Here is a 20,969-nt window from a genome sequence, read left to right on the forward strand (position 1 = left end):
CCTGTCTTCCAGCATCTCACTACTACCCTCATCTTCGCAGCATCTACTGCCTGGGATGACTGCCCTCTGTTCTCCCTAATGGTAGGGAGACCCTGAAATTGTATAGAAGGATCTGGCAACTTCTGTTTCAGTGTATCTGAAGAAGTGTGCATGCACACGAAAGCTCATACCAAGAACTAACTTAGTTGGTCTTTAAGGTGCTACTGGAAGGAATTTTTTTATTTTGACTATGGCAGACCAACACGGCTACCTATCTGTACCTGAAATTGTAGCAAGGATTGGCAAGAGTGGAGAATCTTGGATGACATGGAATAGAACATCCCTATTTTCATGGGATAAATGTTGGAGAGAATGGAACAGGACGTCCCTGTTTTCATCAGGAAAATATTGGAGGGTATGGAATAGGACATTCCTATTTTCTTCGGAGATGAGGGCACAAGGAGAAGGGGACTACAGAGGACGAGATGGTTGGACAGTGTTCTCGAAGCTACCAGCATGAGTTTGACCAAACTGCGGGAGGCAGTGGACCTGGCGTGCTCTGATCCATAGGGTCACGAAGAGTCACACACAACTAAACGACTAAACAACAACAACAATTTTCATCGGGGAAATGTTGGAGGGTAGGGGATAGACCATCCCTATTTTCATGGGATAAATATTGGAGGGAATGGAATGGAACGTCCCTACTTTCATCGGGGAGATGTTGGAGGGTATGGACCTTCCAAGTATCCCTATTTTCTAGTGAGTTCTGGATCCGCAGAAGCCACCCCGTTTTCTGACTTGATCCCAGAACGTCCCACCACTTTTCCTTAGGACATCCCTATTTGCATGGGAGAAATGTTGGAAGGCACCTCGAGGTCTCCATAGGGGTTGTGGGTGGGCTAAGAAGTCAGGACTGACCCCTCAGCGCCCACCCCACACCGTCCCTTTGCGCTCGCCCCCCCCCCCCACTAACCACGGCCTCTGGCGCTGACCGGCTGCCTCCCTGACCCCCACCCCCGCCCCCAGGGCTCGGTGATGTCACATCCGCCGGTCAGCCCTGCGCAGCGCCCGCCTGGCTCCGCGCTCTTCGGAGTCAGGAGGGGACCGGCAAACTTTTCTTCTCCCGCCTCCCCCCCCCCCGGCAGGGTGGGCTGGCTGCTGTGACGGCGGAGGGAGGAGGGGGCGGAGAGGCGGCTGTGGCGGGGCGTGCGCGACGCGGCCCGCCCGCTTCCCTCTGCCCTCTCGCCGGCTGGCTCTCTCCATCCCTCTCCCTCCGCCTGGACTGGGCGCCCCCTCCCGCCGCCGCGCTCCCTCCTCGCTCCGAGAAGGATGCCTGCGGAATGAATGAGCGTCCCCCGGGCTGCTGCCGCTGCCGCCGCCTCCCGCTGCCGCCTTCTCCTGGCTGTGGCAGGCGGGCGTGCAGAAAGTGGCACTGACGAGAGGGGTCCCTGCAGTGACTGATGAAGGAGAGGCTGAGCAGGGAGGAGGAGGAGGAGAAGAAGAAGAGGAAGAAGAGGAAGAGCAGCAGCAGCAGCAGCCGCCCAGCAGCCCCGGGAGCAGCATGCAGCCCTCCGCCAGCATCCTCAACCTCTTGCTTGTGGCTCTCTTGGCCGGCTTGGACCCTTCCAAGGTAGGAGATGTAGGAGGAAGGACCCTCCGCAAACATTGCCCGTTCTCTTTCTCGCCTCTGGAACTACTAGTTGACCCCCTTCCTGCGATATTTCCTTAAGTTCTTAAAATCATAATCATACCCCCACTGTTTTAATGGGGCAGGCAATGGGGGAAGGGGATTGTTTATACTGTATATATTCCTGCTTCTTTGCTTCCCAGCGCATCCTTTTTGTCTTCCTAGTCATGGGTGCGCTGTAGTTTTTGCCAAAAGGGGAGGGGAATGAATGGAGTGGGGCTTTCCGCAAACACAGCCTGGGCTGCTTTTTTCCGTCTTGTTTGAAAAGGCAATGTGTGTGTGTGTGTGTGTGTGTGTGTGTACGCGCGCATTCACCTTGCAATGTTGGAAAGTGGTCAATAAGGCAAACAGCAGAGGGGCACTGCAGGCTGCCTTCCCCCAAACAGTTGGAAGGATGTGGATGTGCGCTCTCTCTCTCTCAATCTCTCTCTCTCTCTCTCTCTCTCTCTCTCACACACACACACACACACAGAGAGAGAGACACATCCTATCCAGTCTAATAACAAACGAACACTGGGTGGTACCCAGTTCAATCCTGCTCAGAGGAGACCCCTTGAAGGAAGCCCCTTGAATTCAGAGGGTCTCCTGCGAATACGGCTAATGTTGGCTTGCACCCTTTCTTCCTGGATGATTTGCTCTGGTTGTGTTGTTGGGTATCCCTCCCTCTCCCTCTCCCTCTCCCTCCCCCTCCCCCAAATCTTACTATACAAGTTTTGTTGATGATCACCCACATGGAAAGGAGACGGATGGATACAGGTTAGAACACCAGGAATGCTGCTTTCCCCATGGACAATGTCTTATCTGTTGAACTCTGGAAGCTGTCCCAGCCTTAGCTGGAAATGACACCAGAACAGCCTAGCTGTGGACAAGGGATGGGTTTATTCATAGCGATCAGGGGATGCATAAAATCTGTAGCCCTTTGGAATCATGGGGAGAAGCATCCCTCCAGAGGAAGAATAAAGGCACGTGCCTTTATATTGCAGAAGAGGAGGGGGGGTTGGGTTTTTCCCTTCCACTAGTCATGTGCAATTGCAATTGCCCTCAGGTTGCAGAGAAGCATCATCATCACCATTATTTTTCCCCAGTTACATTTGTGAGAGCAATAAGCTTTGCTCTGCAGTTGAATGACAGCCCCTTAAAAACACAAAAAAACCGATGCTGCCTGGCTTGGGCTGGGAATTTGAAAAACCATTCCATCAGAGCTTGAAAATGAGACTTGTCGAAAGCCATTAGTAAGAGATGAGTGAAGTGTCCAGTAGGCCAGGCGACTGCATGTGCTGTTCAGCACAAACCTGAAGCCACGGAGTGGAAGATTTGCATTGTGTGCCACCACTGGATGACTTGATGTCTATCTGCTGATATAAAATACCCATTGTGGGCCTTCCGTGGTGTGTGTGGTCTCCACACTGCATGCTGGTGAATGCTTTACGGAGGCATTGAAGTGCCAAACAAGGAGTGTGGACTATTTTCGGGGCTTGTAAACAGCATTTTGTGTTTTGATGGATGTCAGAATTGCTCACATCAAAAGCATGTAATCTAGGGTGTTCAGCTTAAATATAGAAACAATCTTCAAACTGGCGATTGAGCTGAAACTTCAGATTGGTTTACTAGGGGAAACACGATTTAGGTATGGGGGCATGGGGAAAGTCACGAATTGTAAATACAGCACAAACATTTCTTGTAGAAAATGTGTGTTCGCAGTAGTGCTGATTTTATGAAAGCATGGAGTCCTTTTGCAGACCAGCAATTTGTAGAAACAGTTTTGATAAAACTATTGATCCATTCTATGTTTAAGGTTAAAAAGGAGAGCAGCTCAGGATTGTCTTGATCGTACTCTCTCTAATGGTACTTTTAAGTGTGTTGAGTCTTGGTATACTGAAAAAGAGTTTAGGGATTCCAGCCTGGTGAGCATTTTATCAATAGCCTTTGCCGCTGGGTGAATGGACAGAAATTGTGCTCACAGCTTCTCAGATGCCTGTGTTGAGTTACATCTCTGTAAGACATATATATATATGGAAGAAAGCCATCCTATTTTCCTTCCAACAAATGTGTTCCTTTAAAAGAAGAGTTAGAGGCAAAACTGGACTGCCCCCCGCCCTTTAGAAGATTAGTCGTTGGGCTACAAACATAAACTTATTTTCTTTGGAGAAGTTCCACAGTGAGCTGGTGTGTTTGTCTTGTCTTGTTTTTAAAGTTATCTTTAGGTTTTTTCCTGAACTGTTTGAAAAACTTTTTTATTTTTGCTTTTGTTAGCGACATACGTAAAAGGTGAAACGCTAATGATCCCGATGATGATATTAATAATGTCAAGAGTGTTTCTGATCAAGGGCCCCTCCCCCTCAAAAAAAAAGGAAAGGAAAGGAAAGGAGGGGAAGAGCTTAAATGCCCAGTACAACTGGTTGTCCTCACTTTCCTCACCTGTAAAATGCATAGCTATCAACTTTTCCCTTTTTTAAAGGGAAATTCCCTTATTCCGAATAGGATTCCTTGCAAGAAAATGGAGAAGTTGACAGCTATGGTAAAATGGCACTTAATGTTCTCTATTTCACACAGTTCTTCAGGCAGCAAATCAATATTTTCTAAAAGTGTTGTGAATAAGAATAACAACAAAGTACAGGATTGCTCCACCATAAGAGGTTTGAGAGCTGGGGCAGAACCAAATGTTCCAAAGTTACCTCTAGAAACTGTGCTAAGTATGTTTTAGTGAACAACAACAAAACCCCAACCTCAAGAGTTCTGTGGCACCTTGAAATTGATACAGTTATTTTAGCATGAGCTTTGCTTTCAGGAGCTGCTTGCCCATTTCATCAAACAAATTAAGTGGCCAGGAAATCTTTTGCTCCCCGTTCCCCACCCCCATATATATAATGAAGAGGGAGAGGAGAGGGAGGGAGATGAGGCCAAAAAACAAAGGAACTGCAACAAGTTAGGAACAGGCGTGACCTGATCCGTGCAGAACACCAGTGGATTCAAGATGCAGTCAGATCAGGTTTGTTTGTTGGTTTGTTTCAGCAAAACTCAAGGTCAGAATCGACAAGCATGGAACAGTCTCCTAATGTTTCATTTCTAACTGAAAACCAGTTACTATTGCAGGTTGCAAGCTTATGCAGAGGAATGACGGAGGGAGAGACTGCTTCACTCATGTTTTTTTGGGGGGGGAGGGGACTAAAAATTGCCTCCTCTCTGCTACTTTTGCACCCACAGGGGAAAAGAGGCTGGAATGCAGCTCTGCCCCCTCCCCACAAGTGAAAAACCAGCTTTTGCCATTTTGAGCAGAAAAGCCGGAGGTTAAGTGCTAGATCCTTTCCACCTGCCACATCTGCATCCTGAGGGCAGCCTCCTGCAGCTGCGTGTATTTGTTTATTTAACATTTCTCTTACAATGTCTAGTGTGGCCATTGGCAAAAAGTCTCCACGCCTATGTTGGTAAGCCACCTGTTTCGATGAGCCAAAATGAGACTGGAAGTGGGAGGTCAGGACTGTTTCAAACCTTTGTGGTAGTGTTTTCTTGCTACGCGGAGGTGATGGCAACGACTTTCCATTCTGTACACAGGGGCTTTAGGGGGGTATCAAAAAGAGAGACTTAGGTGAAAACTGTTTTTACACGGCAGAAGGAGCATATCAGTCTGAACATCGTGCCTTGAGGATCCTTCTGGATGCAAATGGTGAAATGGAATTCTAATACAAAAATAAGGTTCTCTAAGATTAAAGTTTTCACTTTAACATAGCTCTCCTGGAATTTTCTGAACCAAAGTAGAGAAAATACATAGAATCATAGAAGTGTAGATTGGAAGGGACCCCGAGGATCATCCAGTCCACCCCCTGCAACGCAGGAAACCTAGATACATATGTAATTTGCAAGCTTCTTGAAGCAAAATGCCTTTCTCAAGTTTCTTACTGAATTCAAGAATGCAAGTTTTCCAGTGAGTTTCCAAGAAACACATCTCAGACGTCAAATGGACAGAGTTGAGAAAGAGTTTGCTTTTCTTCTTTCTTTCTTTCTTTCTTTCTTTCTTTCTTTCTTTCTTTCAAGTCAGCAATGTTTATCAAATCATTTTCTTTTCTTGGGTGCAACTCTTCTCCCTTTAGAGTTATTATACTGTTGCATGCCGCCCCAATCTCTGAGCAGTGCGAGATTCCAGGCCCTAAACCAGAGTTTTGTGTTTCCTTTTGCAATGAGACAAAGTGGAGACTGTGGTGTCCTTATGATACATGGTTTATTTACACATATATACAATGGGATTCAAACAGAAATCAAACCAGCCTCAGATGTTGCTCTGACTCTCTCACATCACTGCAAACTCTCAGCTCTCAACTCAGACTTTGTCCTTCTAACTATCTCTGAGTTGAGGGAGGGGCCACACCCATTTCCCATCTTGCACAGAGCCCCCTTTGTTTTGTTCTCTTAATTGCCCTTCATTTCAGCATAGGGATATAGCCTGGCTTCAGTGCAACCAAGTGAAGATACCTGGGAGCCAGAATGGCACCTGACATCTCCACCATTTGAAGGTGCATGCCTGGAGATCATTGGATCTGGACTGTTTTTGTACACTAATGCACCATCCTGTGTAATTCTATCAATTGTATTTTATCTGGAAAACCGGAATTGATTTCTGGAACCAAAATGCTTTCTTTCTGTGCAGCCTGAGCAGGAGCAGTCACCATTAAGAAAAAGAGGTTAGAATGGGCCAATATTCCAACTGCCCCTGGATCAAGAGACTTTTCTCCTTTAAGTCCTCAAAGCTCTCAACCTAGCTCAAGGTTGTAATCCGAACTAACCATATGCTGAACTGAGAATCAATCACAGTCAGCGCATCATTTGCAAAAGTATGACTTTAGAGCCATTTTGTCTCCAAATGGCAGCTAGGCATTCCATTTTGGTGACTGTAAGGGTTTAAGGAGCCCTTTGGTGCCTATCTTATATATCTGAGTTTCTAACAATGTCTGGTTTACATTTTGACACTTAAGGGTTAGAAGGATCTCACATACAGCTTCTCTCAAGCCCTCACCCCCTGCCTCCTATACTCATAACAATACTTTACAGCACCGTGGGAGATAAGGGGAAGTAGTGACAGTGATACACAAATCCCCCAAAGACAGTGTCAGATCATCAGATAAACTTGCACTTATCTGCAAATAGTATCTATACCTAACTCACTGCCTGACATAATCCACTTGCAGCCTTACCCAGATGTGTGTCACACCAGAGAACGTGTTGCCTTGTTGCATGGCATTGCTCTTTGAAGGTGCATCATGAAGGTACACAGAATCATCACTCTGAATCCATTGTTGTTATTCATCAAGAGGCATCGGCTGGATTCTTAGAATCCTGCAATAATTTCCAAGAAGTCAGCAGAATAAGGCGTCTAAATGCTTCAGTGCTGGCAAAGTTTTAGGTCCTTTAAGGTTAAACAGTAGGAAAGTGTTTGTGTATCGCCACCTCATGGTGATCTATGTTACTGGGGCGGGTGGGGGGGAGACCCTAATTAAGGTCTTTGCACACTGGCTCCATTTTTATTGAGTTAACTTATTTTCTAGAGAGGTGTGATTTCAGGGCTAGGTTAAATCACCTATTTCAGCACAGCAAACTATTGACTGCACTTAGACATTAATGAAAAAGAAGCACTAATTAATTCTGCAGGTTTTTTTTAATGCTGATGAATGCGCACCAGTTTTATTTCGATACTCCGGCTGAAATGCAGTGTGTATTAATTAGCCACTGATTAGAATTTCCATTTTTAGAATAATATATATGGAAGTATATATATTTCTCATTTGATGATGCACTCCAGGGACTCTTTCCCCTCCCCTACATGCTGTTGAGATACTGGAAGGGGTGGGATACTGAGACTAGAGGTGGGGATGCTAGTCTTTTACACAATGGTTTGATATATAGTGAAGGAAGGAAATGTTCAAGATCTGGAAATTCCTAAGTGTCACTGCTAGATGGCATCTCTGTGCTATTTTTTGGAAAGCAGAATGCTACTTCTGACCTTGGTACAGTACATAGGCTTGAGCTACGGAGATCACTCAAGGCAAGCCATCATTCAATCATAACCAATTCGTCACTCTGGGCAAACAGAAGGAAATGTTTCTAAGTTGAGTAACACCAAGCTGCCAAGGGAAATATTGTTATTACAGTCTTCCCAGCCCTTGCAAGTGAGGAGTTTCCCTGTGCTTAATTCCTCTGCCTGCAAGAGGTTTTTCCATGCATTTCGGTCGAAGGGTTGTTGCATGTACACAAGTGGATGTGTATGTACAGAGACACTGCTTCCTTTGAAGTGAATGAACGAAGAAGAGTTTGGATTTGATATCCCACCTTTCACTCCCTTTTAAGGAGTCTCAAAGCGGCTAAGATTCTCCTTTCCCTTCCTCCCCCACAACAAACACTCTGTGAGGCGAGTGGGGCTGAGAGACTTCAAAGAAGTGTGACTGGCCCAAGGTCACCCAGCAGCTGCATGTGGAGGAGCGGAGACGCGAACCCAGTTCCCCAGATTACGAGACTACCGCTCTTAACCACTACACCACACTGGCTCTGCACCTCTTCAGTATGCAACGCTGTAACACCACCAAAGTTCCTGGACTAGGTGGTCGCCTTCTTTGCAAAATATTAATCTGGGCACTAGTAGCTAGGGACTTCCGAGGCACATGGCAAGACTCTGTCCTGGAAACAGGACCAGCTCCAGGTTTTAGAGGGATCCTTAGTGGGCAGGCACCTCTCCCCATCTTTACAGACACTCTCATTTTTCTCTGGGTTCAGTCCATACCTTTTCTCGGAGAGAAGAGGGAAAGAAATGAGCGTGCAGCGGCCCCTTCCATTCCATAGTGGTGTGTGCATGGGCATGTGAAATCTACTCCATGTCTTCAGTTTTTATGAGTAGTGCCACTTCAAGTTTTATTTATGGCTCAGTGAATGTACAGGGTACACCTACCTGGTATCATGGGCCTCAACCAAGAGAAGAAGAGGAGGAGGAGGAGTTTGGACTTGATATCTCACCTTTCACTCTCCTTAAGGAGTCTCAAAGCGGCTAACATTCTCCTTTCCCTTCCTCCCCCACAACAAACACTCTGTGAGGTGAGTGAGGCTGAGAGTCTTCAGAGAAGTATGACTAGCCCAAGGTCACCCAGCAGCTGCATGTGGAGGAGCGGGGAAGCGAACCCGGTTCACCAGATTACAAGTCCACCGCTCTTAACCACTACACCACGCTGGCTCCGTTTGGAGAGCCTTTGGAGGTGGAGCCCCCCAAAGCTACTGCTTTCCAAGGAAAAGTTCAACTCACTCTCTGGTCTTTCCTGAATAGGGAAGCTCACCCTAGATTCTACACCCTGCCCCCTGAATCTCAGGGAAGTACTGCTACCCCTCAGACTCTTGAGGAACATGCTTTAGACTTCTCCAAGGAATGGGAAGGCCCTGAGGAATGTTCCTTAACTCCAAACTTTACCCTTTTTCTAAAATGTTACTGGCCCCTTAAGATGGGCAGATGCAGAACTTGAATTAATGGAGTTTTGAGACTGACTCTCCAGGCCAGCCTATAAACCCTGGCAGTTGCTCCAGGCCAGTGTTGACATATCTTGTATGTATTCCTGCATTAACTGCTAGGTGCAGTTAAGAACCCAAGTGCATAGTATCTGGATTAGCATGGCTCAATGTCCTAAATCAGAGCTAGCCACCAGCTTTGCCTCTTTCAATCTCACCTGACCCAGTTGAAGACCCTGAAAGGTTTAATTTTACGTTTCTGTTTCTATCACAGCTGGCTTTCTAAATCTGCTTTGATTGCCTGCATCATCCTCAGCTCATGGACAGTGAGTGAGGAGAGGCCAGGACTCTCAGCAAGTTTCAAAACAGTTGAGATTACATTGAAAAAAAGCCTTAGAGTGACTTGGATATGGTCTTAGATATGGACAGGATTGCATTACAAAAAGCTTTGGATCACCTTGGATCCAGACTAAGTTAGTTGAACTGGGATCCCACTAAAAGTCAATGGGATATGAGTCATACCAAGCATGTCCCAATGGAACCTAAATTTAATTGACCTAGTCTGAAACCACCCCCATGCATTTAAGATACTTTGCTGTGGTTTTTCGTATGCTTCATAAGGATCTGGTGTTAGGTTCTTAGGAATAATCACACCATGGTCTGAAACACAGTGAATGGGAGCTGACCTCTCTCTTCTCCCTAAATGGTGCCACTATGGGACTTCCGTTACTTACATTAGTAAGACTGGCAACCATTTGTACACACAGAAATAAATAGGAGCTATGCAAGAGTTCTACTAGTTATCTGAGTTAACTGAACTTGCATAAGCCTCCATAGGCTTGTTTAACATGAGCAAGTCAACTCAGATAACTAGTAGATCTTGTATAGCTCCTATTTATTTCAGTATGCAAACTTCTTGCTTACAGGGAGCGGGTGGGTGTGGGGGATTCCCTGGTCCTGAATGGGGTAACTGTGCCCCTGAAGGACCAGGTGCACAGCCTGGGAGTCATTTTGGACTCACAGCTGTCCATGAAGGCACAGGTTAACTCCAGGGCAGCTGTCTACCAACTCCACCTGGTACGCAGGCTAAGACCCTACCTGCCCGCGAACTGTCTTGCCAGAGTGGTGCATGCTCTGGTTATCTCATGCTTGGACTACTGCAACGCGCTCTACGTGGGGCTACCTTTGAAGGTGACCCGGAAACTGCAATTAATCCAGAATGCGGCAGCTAGACTGGTGACTGGGAGTGGCCACCGGGACCACATAACATCGGTTCTGAGAGATCTGCATTGGCTCCCAGTACGTTTCCGAGCACGATTCAAAGTGTTGGTGCTGACCTTTAAAGCCCTAAACGGCCTCGGTCCTGTATACCTGAAGGAGCGTCTCCACCCCCATCGTTAAGCCCGGACACTGAGATCCAGCGCCGAGGGCCTTCTGGCGGTTCCCTCATTGCGAGAAGTGAGGCTACAGGGAACCAGACAGAGGGCCTTCTCGATAGTGGCGCCTTCCCTGTGGAACACCCTCCCACCAGATGTCAAAGAGATAAACAACTACCTGACATTCAGAAGACATCTTAAGGCAGCCCTGTTCAGGGAAGTTTTTAATATCTAATGCTGTACTGTTTTTAATACTTGATTGGGAGCCGCCCAGAGTGGCTGGGGAAACTCAGCCAGATGGGCGGGGTATAAATATATTATTATTATTATTATTATTATTATTATTATTATTATTATTACATCTTTGCATCTTTGACCACATCTAGTACTGTTCCTTTAAAACAAGGGTGGGAAACATTGACTTCCCAGATGTTATTGGACTGCATCTTCCATCATCCCTGACCATCGGCGATGTTCTTTCAGACTGATGGAAGTTGTAGTCCAACAACAGCAACATGCAAATAGAATGTTTCCAGGGTATGTACGTCATTAGCTTCTTTGAGTAAGCGAAAATGAGGAGCAGCCTTATACTGAGTCAGACTATTGGTCTATCTAGCTCAGTATTGTTTACAATGATTGGCAGAGGCTCTCCAGAGCTTCAAACCAAGAGTTTTAATCCTAGCTGGACCTGCCAGGTGTCAGGGACCGTGCTGAGGAGGGCTGTGCTGAGGAGGAATAGTGGGAGCCTCCCCCTCCCCCTGATCCTGAATCTCCCCAGGAACAGGAAGACAATGTAGATTTGGAACAGTGGTTTGCAGAGGGATCTAGTTCAGAAGGCAGAAGCTGGGGTATACTGGATGGGGAACAGCTAGAAGAAGAAACATTGGGAGATAGAAGGTTAACAGATTCACAGTCATTGGACAGCGTTCCTCAACCGCTCTCTCCAAGGTCAAGGAAGAGCTCAAGAAGTCTCTGAACAGAAAGCACAGACAGTATAAGCTCAGATGACAAGACGTAGTTTAATGGGGGTAAGCCTTAATTGGGACGCGGGTGGTGCTGTGGGTTAAACCACAGAGCCTAGGACTTGTCGATCAGAAGGTCAGCAGTTCGAATCCCCACAACGGGGTGAGCTCCCATTGCTCGGTCCCTGCTCCTGCCAACCTAGCAGTTTGAAAGCACGTAAAAGTGCAAGTAGATAAATAGGTACCGCTCTGGCGGGAAGGTAAACGGCGTTTCTGTGAGCTGCTCTGGTTCGCCAGAAGCGGCTTAGTCATGCTGGCCACATGACCCGGAAGCTGTACGCCGGCTTCCTCGGCCAATAAAGCGAGATGAGCGCCGCAACCCCAGAGTCGGCCATGACTAGACCTAATGGTCAGGAGTCCCTTTACCTTTACCTTTAAGCCTTAATTGGGAGCACCGCCATTCTGGGTAGACACTTTCTTTTGTCTCTCACTGTGTTTATTAAAGAAACTAACTGATAAGACTTTCCTTTTGTTTGATCTGTTTATCTACTGCCATGAGGGGGGGGGGAGAGAAGCTGATTCCCCGAAGCCTGACACCAGAGATTGAACCTGAGACCCACTGAACTACAGCTTTCCCCCTAGCAGTGTACAAGAACACTAAATCAAAAATGGCTTTTGGACAGCATTTGGCCTGGTGAGTCATAAAGTGTACAGGTCTGGAATAAACCATGACACTCAGGGCAATCCTCTGCACTTTTATGCAGACCTACTCTGCACAGTGAATTGCTCTCTCATTTGCCCATTTACCTGGAATAAAACCCATTGCATTTCATAGAACTTGCTTCTGAGTACACGACTGCACTGTGTATAGGACTACACTGTTAGTGTACTAAGTATAATCAAATAGAGCAGATCTATGAGCAAACTGATGTAAAATGTGTGACAATGTGATTTGGGGGTTTTAAGGCCAGAAAATAACAAAGTAAGATTTGTCTTTGGGGAAATAAAAGTCTCATTTCCCCTAAACCAAGCAGTGATGGTGTGTGACACCAGATTGTTCCAGCTTCCTATCGTAGTGATTAAGTGAGGCTGTTATCTTGCAGTTTGTTTGTAGGGATGAATATTAATGCTGAGGAATGGTACATATGCTTTTTTTTCTTTACTCAGAACTACTTAGCAGGCTCCCTGCTCAGATCTTGAGTAGCAGAACTTGAATGTTGGGACCTATAGGTAAACATACCATGATAAACATATGGGTAGATGCTTGACAAAGCCTGTGCCCATTTAACACCATGGAGTGGGATTCACCATTGAATAATAATAATAATAATAATAATAATAATAATAAATTTATTATTTATACCCCGCCCATCTGGCTGAGTTTCCCCAGCCACTCTGGGCGGCTCCCAATTGAGTGTTAAAAACAATACAGCATTAAATATTGAAAACTTCCCTAAACAGGGCTGCCTTCAGATGTCTTTTAAAAATAGGATAGCTGCTTATTTCCTTGACATCTGATGGGAGGGCGTTCTACAGGGCAGGCGCCACTACCAAGAAGGCCCTCTGTCTGGTTCCCTGTAACCTCACTTCTCGCAATGAGGGAACCGCCAGAAGGCCCTCAGAGCTGGACCTCAGTGTCTGGGCTGAACGATGGGGGTGGATATGCTCCTTCAGGTATACAGGACTGAGGCCATTTAGGGCTTTAAAGGTCAGCACCAACACTTTGAATTGTGCTCGGAAACGTACTGGGAGCCAATGTAGATCTCTCAGGACCGGTGTTATGTGGCCCCGGCAGCCACTCCCAGTCACCAGTCTAGCTGCCGCATTCTGGATTAATTGCAGTTTCCTGGTCACCTTCAAAGGTAGCCTCACGTAGAGCGTATTGCAGTAGTCTAAGCGGGAGATAACTAGAGCAAACAGTAACCAAAAATATCCAAAACAGTCAAACATCCATCATAAAAAAATCCCTATATAGGGCTGCCAGTATTAAAGCTCATACAGGTACTTAAAGGTATGAAGTCACACCAGTGTCATCAACTACTCTAAATGGCAGGCTTGCGTCCTAGTCTCATGCAAGAAATTTCATTCATTCATTTTAATTGTATGCCGCTTGCTCCCCCCCCCCCCCCGGCAAAAAAAAAAATCCTGCTCAAAACCACTTACAACAAAGAAACAGGGATGTGTTTGAAACAAACACAACAAAAGCAATTCCATAATAGCATGGCAACACAGTAACCTAGTGACAATTTCATAATAACTTGGCAAAATGATAGTCACTTAGTAACAGTGTCAGTATAACTTAGCAAAACAATTGTAACGTAGTAACAATTTCATAGCAGCATGGCAAAACAGTAAAATTGTAACATTTCATGATAACATGGCAAAACAAAACTATAATGACATACCAAAAACCCCCCACACACTTCAATATTATAAATATAACTAGTTTAAACATGTAAAGGTAAAGGTAAAGGGACCCCTGACCATTAGGTCCAGTCGTGGCCGACTCTGGGGTTGCGGTGCTCATCTCACTTTATTGGCCGAGGGAGCCGGCGTACAGCTTCCAGGTCATGTGGCCAGCACGACTAAGCCGCTTCTGGTGAACCAGAGCAGCGCATGGAAACGCCGTTTACCTTCCCGCTGGATCGGTACCTATTTATCTACTTGCACTTTGATGTGCTTTCGAACTGCTAGGTTGACAGGAGCAGAGACCGAGCAACGGGAGCTCACCCCGTGGCGGGGATTCGAACCGCCAACCTTCTGATCAGCAAGTCCTAGGCTCTGTGGTTTAACCCACAGCGCCACCCGCGTCCCTAGTTTAAACATGTAGCAATAGCAAAAATAACAAGAGAGCTTCACAGTTTCACCCTAGTCTTAGAAACACCCCTTCCCTGTTGCTGAGCTTTCCCATCCTTCCTTCTAGGGATTGTGGCATGGAGACCTGAGACTTTCTGCTTTCAAAGCACATACTCTACAACTATTTCAGCTTTGTGCCTCAGCTTGAACTTAGTATAAGGAAAGTGATGGGGCGCCAGAGATTACTAATGCCTTTTTCCTTTTCTTGGACCAAATGTTTTGTTTAACTTGCATCCAGCCCTCCCCTATGATGGCTGTGAAACAATTACCTTTGTTAAGCAAAGTTGAACTGAAAACTGAGCCTGAACTATTGACTGGGAAGTTGCTGGTTTGAATCTGCCATCAGTAGGTACTTCTCTCTCAGCCTCAGCCCTTCCATCTGCAGAATGGGCAACAAGGATGCCAACTTTGCTTACCAGGTTGTTGCCAGGGATTATTTGTCTTATTTTATTGATTAAACTTCCCCTGAAGGTCTCAGGGTGGTTCACAGCATATAAATACAAAATAAAAATACACAATAAGAACAATAACAGAAACAAAACACCCATAACCCCTCACTTTTACATCTCTTAAAAATGCACGTGAAGCTCTTTGAACACTTGGAAAATGCTGCATAAAGCATTATTATTGGTATTATTAGAAACATGGCCGCCACACACCCAAATTGGCACTTGGGTTATTTTTACCTATTTCTCGCTGCTAACATGGAGGCATTGAGTCTAGATGCCCAGAAGTAGTAAGACTGGAGGATGTATTTTAATTTGGCTCACTTGCCTTCCATTCCCAATGGGGTGTGAGGGAGGCCACAGCGCTGCTGGCTACTGAACATTTTGTGCCGCGCTGCAGGAGCGTGTGTGTTGAGCGATATGAGATAATGTCTGGTTAGGTTGTCAATGCATAACGTATGAGACCGTTCTATTTGAGAGTCAGGTGGCTCCTTGCTAAGATAGGCTTACAGAGTTGCACTGGACGGTTTTTTCAAAATAGGTGTCTTCAATTCATCTTGTCAGAATATTGTGCCCCCATCAGCCACTGAATAACTTAACTATGGCAAACAGACACAACAGTACAAGCATCTTTTAATACAGGAGCCCGAGAAACATCTCCTCCACCCCAATAAGTTTAAAATGTTACCTTTTTATTCTTTTTTTTTAATAGATGTTGCCTATGCAGTGGATGTGTGTGGCTATGTTTATCATGCAGCATTTGCAACTGTCACACATTACCTTGATGATTGAAAAACCTCATAAGTCAGCTATTACAACATATGCATGGGAGTAATTCTGTAATTGCAATGCAAACAACAGATGAATCTACCAGTTGCATTAATTGCTCCTTCCCTGCCCCCACCCTGTGCCTTCTTCCTGAGAGTAGCAGTTGCAGACAATTGGGGATCACATTGTGTGTGTGTGTGATAAATTCAGGATACCATGTAACCAATCAGATCTGGCTATAGTAACCACACTGTAATGCCAGTTCAGAGTGAGGGCAACGCTTTTTGCAACACGGTGCCCTTACTCTGAGTGAGAGTCAGGCTGTCTGCACATTACCAACTAGTAGTAGTAGTAGTAGTAGTATTTATACCCCGCCCATCTGGCTGGGTTTCCCCAGCTACTCTGGGTGGCTTCCAACAGAACAATAAAATACAATAACCTATTAAACATTAAAAGCTTCCCTAAACAGGGCTGCCTTCAGATGTCTTCTAAAAGTCTGGTAGTTGTTTTTCTCTTTGACATCTGATGGGAGGGCATTCCACAGGGTAGGCGCCACTACCGAGAAGGTAGTACTGGGAGCCAGTGTAGGTCTTTCAAGATCGATGTTATATGGTCCTGGCAGCCGCTCCTAGTCACCAGTCTAGCTGCCGCATTCTGGATTAGTTGTAGTTTCCGGATCACCTTCAAAGGTAGCCCCACATAGAGCGCATTGCAGTAGTCCAAGTGAGAGATAACTAGAGCATGCACCACTCTGGTGAGATAGACTGCGGGCAAGTAGGATCTCAGCCGGCGAACCAGATGGAGCTGGTAGACAGCTGCCCTGGATACAGAATTGACCTGTGCCTCCATGGACAACTGTGAGTCCAGAATGACTCCCAGGCTGTGCACCTGGTCCTTCAGGGGCACAGTTACCCCATTCAGGAAAAACGAGTCCTCCACACCCGCCCACCTCCTGTCCCCCCAAAACAGTACTTCTGTCTTGTCAGGATTCATCCTCAATCTGTTAGCCACCATCCATCCTCCAACCACCTCTCCATTCCCCATCTGTGTTTCAGATTGTATATGTGGCTGTGTTTCCAAGCAGCCTGCTTTCCACACTAGTGGGCAGAAAGGGTGTGTGAATGTCTTCATATGGTTTTATGTTTTCAAATCAGATTGGGGGAAAGCACCTCAAAACACAGCATTTCTCAATGTGGATTAAGACTAATGTTGTGTGTACACAGCACCACAAACCAGTTCCGGGAGCAGCTTGGGTGCAAAGGAAACAGGAGTGTGTACACCACCTTAGCATAGAGGGGAGTGTGGCTTGCTGCTGCACTATGGACAAATTTTGTCCCCTTTCAAGTCCCCCATCACCAGCAAGGTGTGGTTTTCACAGCCAAGGGGCCCTAAGGAAGTCAGATTAGCCTCAACCAGAGCCAGGGCCTTTTCAACACTGGCTCCGGCCTGGTGGAACGCTCTGTTTCATGAGACCAGGGCCCTGCAGGATCTGATTTCTTTCTGCAGGGCCTGTAAGACAGAGTTGTTCCGCCTGGCCTTTGGCTTGGAATCAACTTGATTCCCTCCCTCTCTTTCCTTTTTCCTTTCTTCTTCTGTGATGGAACTCCTATTTGGGGACTTCCCTGGCTTTTTTTCTGGCCCACGTAGGACCAGTCTGGATAGTTGGCCTTGGTGAAGATTTGACATTTTCATCCCAAAAAAGTTTTTGATTTGAGTTTCTACTGAAATGAGGCTGCATTTTAATGTTGTATTTCAGTCTTGTTTTTAAGTTGTATTTTAATCAATTGTTTTTATACCTGGTGTTAGCCGCCCTGAACCCGGTCTTGGCTGGGGAGGGCAGGGTATAAATAAATTATTATTATTATTATTATTATTATTATTATTATTATTATTATTATTATTATTTTAAAAAGATTTTATTAAAAGCAGCTCAAAATTTGGCTCTGCCCTATTTCTAATACAGGTATATATTTCTGCCGTGCCTTTGCATAACATGAACAGAGTCTACCAGCCACTAGGAATTCAGTATAAAAAATTGTTTTTGCTATCTGGGGTGGTGGTGAAAATGGTGTATGATAGATCACAATATTTGACTGGTGATCTGTGTTGGGCTTAATGGGTCACAGCTTGAGAAGACCTGTTGTAGACCATTTTTGATCAGTGTTTGTCTCCTGTGATCTTGTTAGGAGGGATTTGATACATGGTAAGTAAGTAAAGATCTTATGCCATGACGAAAGAGGAAGGCAGTGCTTACTCTGAGCCCCTGAGGAACAGTCTCTAGCAGTGCAGCTGAACAAGGAGATGGGGGGGGGGCTGTGAAGTTAAGGGATTCAAGGACAGGGCACATATCTGGTCATGCAGGAAGGGTCCCATGTTCAATCCCTGACATCTACAGGGGAAAAGATCTCAGGTAGCACAACTGCCTGCCAGAAAAGACTGTTCTGGGATAAATATAGGGATGGGTGGATCAGCCTAATTCCGTTCTATTGCTGTGTTGTTGTTTTCAGCACATATTCAATCACAGGTCTGTTCCATCCCAATCTGTGTTATTTTTTTCTTCCCCTAAAATATGCATGTTTCTTGGTTTTTCATTGCATTTCCCCCCCAAAAAATATCCCTTTAAAATATGCATTTTTGTGTGCATTTTTAGAACCGGAGCTTCAGAATTTGGAGATGTGTGTAATCTGATTTATAACTGTGTTCTGATCCATCAATATGTCCAGGATCTGTAAAATAGGCCCAGTTTCCTCTAAAATGCAGACTGAATAAATTTATCCTCCATCGCTATCTAGATGAAGTCATTCTAAGGCTGCTTTGTATGCTTGTGGTTGTCTCATGCAGATATGGAGGGCCATGAAAAGTTTAACACAGAGAATCACTAGCAGTGGCATGGAACCAGGTTACCTTTACTTAAAACATTGGCTAGGCTTTGCTGGAGGAACCCTGGGCATCAGAGCAGTGGCTTCACTGGTGACTATTTACTTATATATCACCCATCTGACTAGGCTGCCCCAGTATCCATGCCCATAGCTGTAAAATGTTTTAAAGGTTAAGACCAGCTGTTTGAATTGTGTGCTGAGATGAACAAAAAAGAAGTGAAGCTGTTTCAAAACTAACGACATGTCCTCCCACAGAAACCTGTAGCATCCTTTGACTTAAGGTGTTCTGTTTAAGCTGTATCTCTACCTTAGATTTAGTTCCATGACAGCTCCGGAGTCACAGGATGTGAATTCTCATGATCTTTCCTGTTAACTATGCACTGCTGTGCTTCTGTTAGAGAAGCCAGGCTGATCTGTTGTTGTTGTTTAGTCATTTAGTCGTGTCTGACTCTTTGTGACCCCATGGACCAAAGCACGCCAGACACTTCTGTCTCCCACTGCCTCCCGCAGTTTGGTCAAACTCATGCTGGTAGCTTCAAAAACACTATCCAACCATCTCGTCCTCTGTCGTCCCCTTCTCCTTGTGCCCTCCATCTTTCCCAACATCAGGGTCTTTTCCAGGGAGTCTTCTCTTCTCATGAGGTGGCCAAAGCATTGGAGTCTCAGCTTCAGGAACTGTCCTTCCAGTGAGCACTCAGGGCTGATTTCCTTAAGAATGAAAAGGTTTGATCTTCTTGCAGTCCATGGGACTCTCAAGAGTCTCCTCCATCACCAGAATTCAAAAGCATTAATTCTTCAGCGATCAGCCTTCTTTATGGTCCAGCTTTCACTTCCATACATCACTACTGGGAAAACCAGATCAGTAGCTGATCTGTAGAAGGACTAAATAGGAATGGGCCAAAGCTCAGTAGTGGAGTGTATGGAGTGGTAGAAGGCTGTTGCTAGTTGACTTGGCATAGGAAAGTGATCCTAATACTGATGTAACAAGCAGCCACATCATTGGCCACACACACACACACACACACACACACACACACACTTAAAATGCATCCATTACTAGATGGTGGTAGGCAAATACCATAAAATGACTATCTCCAATGTGTTGCAACGCATGAGAGTTATACGTGAGAGTGTTTTATTCATGGGTAGGCAAACTAAGGCCCAGGAGCTGGAGCTGGCCCAATTGCCTTCTAAATCCGGCCCACAGACAGTCTGGGAATCAGTGTGTTTTTACATGAGCAGAATGTGTCCTTTTATTTAAAATGCATCTGAAATATACTCAGAGTCGAGAGTGGATTTCATGCTCTTTATTCAGCTCATAGTGGTGAGGAGGAATGAAAGTTTCCCCAAAGTATCTGCTTTATATACATTATTTACACAATGGGCTGCACGTGATTGGCTAATTCTGGATTTTTCCTGTAGGCCAATCAGGTTGTGGATTCACTTCCATCTGGAGCTGGATTGGGTGGCTTCTGCAGACCAATCATACTGCTGCATTGTTCTAGGACCAATCAGACTGCTGCATTCTGAATCCTATTGTTCTAGGACCAATCAGACTGCTGCATTTTGGATCCTATTTAACTCAGTACATAACAGCATCTCTGGGTTATTTGTGGGGCATAGGAATTCGTTCATTTTTCTTCTTCTTCAAAATATAGTCTGGCCCCCCACAAGGTCTGAGGGACAGTGAACCGGCCCCCTGCTGAAAAAGTTTGCTGACCCCTGGTTTTATTTATGCACAGTAGTACTATAGTGAGAGAAAGAGTATTCTAGGCTTCTCCATATCACATGGCTGACTTTGAGAGGTCACTGGAAGACATGAGAAAATAATTCACTGTCTGTGTCTATTCAGTCTCTGCCAGGACAGCCAACCAAGGTGTCAGAAAAGATGACAGATTTTGTGACACTGATGCATGTCTGGAGACGCATCTATGCTCATTTAATGAAAAAGGGGTTTTGAGCACCATGTGATTCCTTCCTGTCACTGGCAAAACAGGGCTTGGAATATACACTTCGGATCTTATTGTGCACTTGTTGGTGTTGACTTTCTTTTGATTTGTTTCCATAAGTTTCAAAAGAGCTAATGCAGAGCATATCTCATGAATTATACTTGGTTTCATATTTGGATAGGTGCAGTTTTCAAGCAGAAACAAAGTATCTTGTTCTATGTTCATTTTAATTTTGCCATATTTCTAACTGAAGGTTTGGGGAGAGTGAAAACACTAAAACGACATTAATATGTTCAGTGAGGAGAAACAGAAACTGAATTGACATGACAGGATGGGTGGTCAGCAGATCTGGCCATTTGAGGATAGTGGGGTTGCTTGTTTGGAATGGGATTGTGTTGTCCTTGAAGGATAAACTTTGCACCTTGGGTGTGTACTTTTTGTACAGAAATCCTTGCTGATCTATGTCAAATAACCCAGAGATTTATCAATAGGAAACTGCCTTATATTGAGTCAGAACCTTAGTCCATCTAGCACCATATTGTCTACAGTGACCAGAAGCAGCCCTCCAGAGTTTCAGACAGAGAGCCC

At 45.4% G+C, this 20,969-nt stretch overlaps 1 protein-coding gene across 1 annotated transcript in view; it reads left to right on the plus strand.

Moving 5' to 3' along the window:
• The first annotated feature begins 1,054 nt into the window (after nt 1–1,054).
• The window catches only part of OLFM3 (olfactomedin 3), a 178,853-nt gene continuing 158,938 nt past the window's right edge, over nt 1,055–20,969 (plus strand). The window contains exon 1 of the mRNA XM_082227944.1: nt 1,055–1,612. Within this exon, the coding sequence (XP_082084070.1) occupies nt 1,544–1,612 (69 nt within the window). The 5' untranslated portion in view covers nt 1,055–1,543. The remainder of the gene's footprint in view (nt 1,613–20,969) is intronic.

This window comes from Podarcis vaucheri (assembly GCF_965113315.1).
Source record: "Podarcis vaucheri genome assembly, chromosome: 6".
NCBI lineage: Eukaryota > Metazoa > Chordata > Lepidosauria > Squamata > Lacertidae > Podarcis > Podarcis vaucheri.